General features: G+C 61.9%; 1 protein-coding gene across 1 annotated transcript in view; it reads left to right on the top strand.

Annotated features, from left to right (window-relative positions):
- Positions 1-26: 26 nt before the first annotated feature.
- Positions 27-226, top strand: part of LOC104471630 (zinc finger protein 777-like) — a 4,070-nt gene continuing 3,870 nt past the window's right edge. Inside the window, exon 1 of the mRNA XM_010087028.1 lies at positions 27-191. Coding sequence (XP_010085330.1) covers positions 27-191 — 165 coding nt within the window. The remainder of the gene's footprint in view (positions 192-226) is intronic.

A 226-nucleotide genomic window follows, 5' to 3' on the forward strand; every position in this document is an offset into this window, starting at 1 on the left:
AGAAGAAATATCTGGACTGCGAGAAGATGGTGGTGGAGTTCGGGAACCAGCTGGAGGGCAAGCTGGCGCTGCTGGGAACCCTGGTCCAGGAGCTGGGGCGGGTGCAGCGGCGCCTGGAGAACATGGAGAACCTCCTCAAGAACAAGAATTTCTGGATCCTGCAGCTGCCCCCCGGGGGAGAGGTCCCCAAGGTAACAAATGGCTCCGTAAGGGCGCTGGGGGGGGG

Source organism: Pterocles gutturalis, unplaced genomic scaffold (assembly GCF_000699245.1).
Source record: "Pterocles gutturalis isolate BGI_N339 unplaced genomic scaffold, ASM69924v1 scaffold39236, whole genome shotgun sequence".
NCBI classification, from domain to species: Eukaryota; Metazoa; Chordata; class Aves; order Pterocliformes; family Pteroclidae; genus Pterocles; species Pterocles gutturalis.